Source organism: Salminus brasiliensis, chromosome 13, assembly GCF_030463535.1.
Source record: "Salminus brasiliensis chromosome 13, fSalBra1.hap2, whole genome shotgun sequence".
NCBI lineage: Eukaryota > Metazoa > Chordata > Actinopteri > Characiformes > Bryconidae > Salminus > Salminus brasiliensis.
The window spans coordinates 29,347,117-29,351,079 of record NC_132890.1 but is presented as its reverse complement, the minus strand read 5'-3'; the positions used below and the strand labels follow the sequence as shown (position 1 = coordinate 29,351,079).

At 45.9% G+C, this 3,963-nt stretch overlaps 1 protein-coding gene across 1 annotated transcript in view; it reads right to left on the bottom strand.

Moving 5' to 3' along the window:
- Positions 1-3,245, bottom strand: part of tnfaip8l3 (tumor necrosis factor, alpha-induced protein 8-like 3) — a 43,311-nt gene extending 40,066 nt beyond the window's left edge. Inside the window, exon 1 of the mRNA XM_072695903.1 lies at positions 2,593-3,245. Coding sequence (XP_072552004.1) covers positions 2,593-2,638 — 46 coding nt within the window. The 5' untranslated portion in view covers positions 2,639-3,245. The remainder of the gene's footprint in view (positions 1-2,592) is intronic.
- Positions 3,246-3,963: the final 718 nt, after the last annotated feature.

Sequence of the window (3,963 nt, the reverse complement as noted above, 5' to 3'; positions counted from 1 at the left end):
AGAGAAAAGAGAGAGAGAAAGAGAAGTGAGAGAAACAAGAGCGAGATAAAGAGAGAAAGGCGAGAGAGAGAAAGGCGAGAGCGAGAGAGAGAAAGGAGAGTAGAGATCAGTAACGGAGAAATGATTCACGGGTAGTTTTTGGATCAGTCTGTGGAAAAGAAAACATTAAAGATGGTAAGAGTGTGTGAGAGTGTGTGCATGTGTGTGTGAGAGAGTGTGTGACGGCTGCGGTGTGTCTTGCTCTGTCCATTCCAGACTGTCTGGTTGCTGGCATTCACAAAACACACACACACTGTAAATGTGGTCCAGACCCCACTGTACACTTCTCCTTCAGTGATTCAGTCTGTGTGATGTGTGTGATTCACTTCACTTCACATATACTACCCTAAATACATACTGGACTGTGTTACAGGCTGGATCTGTACAGGCAGAGTAACACTGCTAACAGCAGCAATATGTAGCTTTTTTACCTGAAAACAGCAGCTTTAAGTCATGATGATGCTCCACTGACTGTAGAAGGGAGAGCAGCATCTCTGTCATTGCTACTCTAGGCTCGGCACGCTGCTAACTGCACTATTTAACTCTGGTAAAGCGGCTGGGTACGCTCGTGAAAACTGCACAAGGCTGCGACCCTGTCTTACTCTTACTCTAAACGCATAAAACATGTTTTTTGTCTCTCCCTGCACTGTACATTACATTATATGGACAAAAGTATTGGGACACCTGCTCATTCGTTCTTGTTGTTTTTTTTAAATCAATAGTATTAAAAAAGACATGATGCTGCTTTTTCCCTACTGTCCAGGGAAGGCTTTCTACTAGATTCTGGAGCATTTATTTGATGATTTGATTGCATACAGCAACAAGTTACCGTTAGTGAGGTCAGAATGTTGGATAATCACCACCACACCTCATTCCCAACTTTCCAAATCATCTTAAAAGTACTGGATGGAGCACCATCCATCATTCCAGAGAACACAGTTCCACTGCTTTATGGCTCAATGCTGGGGGGGGGGGTCTTTCTACCCCTCTAGACCACACCTGGCATTAGGCATGGTGCCAATAGGATCATGCTAATCTGCTCCAGACCTACTATTGGCAGTACTTCTCTACAGGGACTGGAAAAGCTGTGTGAGTGTGTGCATTTGCACATCTGTGTTAGCAATGGGTGCTACTTAAAGTAGCTGAATGCATTCAGTAGAAGAAGTGTCCACAAACATTTGGATAAATAGGGTATGATATCTTTGTTTTGCTTTGTAGGTCAACTTGTGCAAATAAACTGAACTACACTAAAATAAACACGATCATTGGGAGCAAGGCAGGGACACCCCCTGGACCCTGCGCCAGTCCACTGCAGGGTACCACACACAACTATTCACTCTCCCCGAGGGGCAATTCAGCCAATTCACCCACCATGTGTGTTTTTGGGAGGAGGAAGGAAACTGGAGCACCCGGAAGAACTACATGGACACTGGGAGAGTTGCGAGGCTTCTGGAGCTGCAATCAGCCTGTGCTCCGGCTCTAAAAGCTCCGGCAGTGTTGTTGTGTGTTAGTTGCTGCATGGTGGCACTACACCATCCCAGATGGAACATGTTTAACTGGTTAGCACACACCATTCCACACACACACACACACACACACACACACACACACACACACACACACATACACACATACTTTCTGCCATCATTCAGTCTGTAAGTGGGCAATATGGTTCTTTTTTTTTTAAAGCTCGTGTTTATCTTCTATTCACTAGAGTAGTGAATAGAAGTAGTGAGTAGTTCTCATTCCATTTGAGAACACACATGCACACACAACCTGTACTGTATCATCTCCATAGAAACGTAAGCTAGTGATGGAGCTCCATCCAGTACCTTTAGGTAGAACTAATCATCTAACATCAGCACCTGACCTCATCAAAGCTCTCGTCATGTGGCTTAATGCAATCAAATCCTCCTCGCTGCAATGTTCCAGCATCTAGTGTAAATCCTTGCCAGAAGAGTAGATGTTGCTGGTACTGCAGCAAAGCGGGGCACACTCATTATTAATGCTCTCGGTTTCAGACCAAGCGCTGGAGGAGCAGGTGTCCACATACTTTTGGGCGGGTATATTAATACAGTAATACACACGTACAGTTAGCCAACTGGGATAGTAAAGGGGGTAGTAAGTCTATTTATAACTGCACAACTCTCTCTCTCTCTCTATTTCTGTCACTCACTCAAAGTAGAGTAATTATTATAGTCATATCTAGTTTTACACACACACTCTCTCTCTCTCACACACACACACACACTCTCTCACTCTCTCTCTTTTTCTCTCACACTCTCTCTCTCCAGTCAGAAAGACACAGCAGCAGTTTATAAACCTGCAGAAACCCCAAACCTTTTATTTCTATTCCTCCCCCCCCCCCTCTCTCTCTCTCACACACACACACACACACACATACACTCTCTCTCTCTCTCTCTCTACCTCACACACAAGCAGCTTCAGAAAACCCACGAGAGAGTGGGACTGGACGAGCAAGAGGTCAGAGACGAGTGCAGAAGAGGAGTAAGGGAAGAGACAAGCAGGAAAAAAGGCAACGTGTGTCTTTACCTGGAGACAGCTCTCCTTCACTCAGCTCCCCAGAATCTGAATCCATTTTTCACCCAGGAAGATTTCTCCTCTTCTCCTCTTCTCCTCTTCTCCGCTCAGTCTCTCCTCTCCTCTCTCTGCTGTGAGAAACTCTCTCTTCCTCCTCTTCTGGCTCCAACACGGCAGCTGTCCGTGGCTAGAATGTAACTGACACTGAGAGCGCTCACTTCTTTGCTCTCTCTCTCTCTCTCTCTCTCTCTCTCTCTCACACGCTCCCTCTTTTCCCCCCTCAGTCAGACTGCCTGTTCTTTCACTGCCGCTTCGTTGTCTTCCCTGACTCTCTCTCTCTCTCTCTCTCTCTCTCTCTCTCTCTCTCTCTCTCTCTCTCTCTCACTGCTTTTCCCTCCGTCCCTCTTCCCCTCCCTCTCTTCCTTGTCTTTTGCGTGCTCTCTCTCTCTCTCTCTCTCTCTCTCTCTCTCTCTCTCTCTCTCTCACACACGCTCCCTCTTTTCCCCCCTCAGTCAGACTGCCTGTTCTTTCACTGCCGCTTCGTTGTCTTCCCTGACTCTCTCTCTCTCTCTCTCTCTCTCTCTCTCTCTCTCTCTCTCTCTCTCTCTCTCTCACTGCTTTTCCCTCCGTCCCTCTTCCCCTCCCTCTCTTCCTTGTCTTTTGCGTGCTCTCTCTCTCTCTCTCTCTCTCTCTCTCTCTCTCTCTCTCTCTCTCTCTGGCTCAGAGTTCCTGGTGCCTAAGAAAACACCAGGAGAGGAAAAGCTCTTGTCTTTTAACCAGCTCAGCAGTGTGTGTGTGTGTTTGTGTGTGTGTGTGTGTGTGTGTGTGTGTGTGTTTTTCTACATTTTCAGTAAAAGAACCTGAGGGGGAAAAAAGAAAAAAAAAAGAAAAATAATAAAATAATAATAATATTACTAAACACACAGCTTGTCTAGTCCATGTGGATAAGTAATGGCAATAGAATAAGACTCAGGAGCAGATAAACATGAACCTATTGGCACCATGCCAAATGCCAGGCGTGTACTAGAGGGGTATAAAGCCCCCCAGCGTTGAGCTGTGGAGCAGTGGAACAGTGTTCTCTGGAATGATGGTTGGTGCCCCAGCCAATACATTTGGGATGAGCTGGGGAGTTTGGGATGAGGATCCAACATCCTGACCTCACTAATGCTCTGGTCAAATCCTTACAGCCCCAAAATGACACATATATACAGAGGATATTACCACTACATTAAATGATCACATATCTAATGTTTATGACTCCAAGTCCTGACAAGGCATAAAAACAAATGTGCGTGTTTTTCACCCACTCCAAGTCTGTCCTCCTCCTCTACCCCCGTAACACTCGTCTTTTCCGCAACTCTTCTCTTCTGTGGCTAATTACAT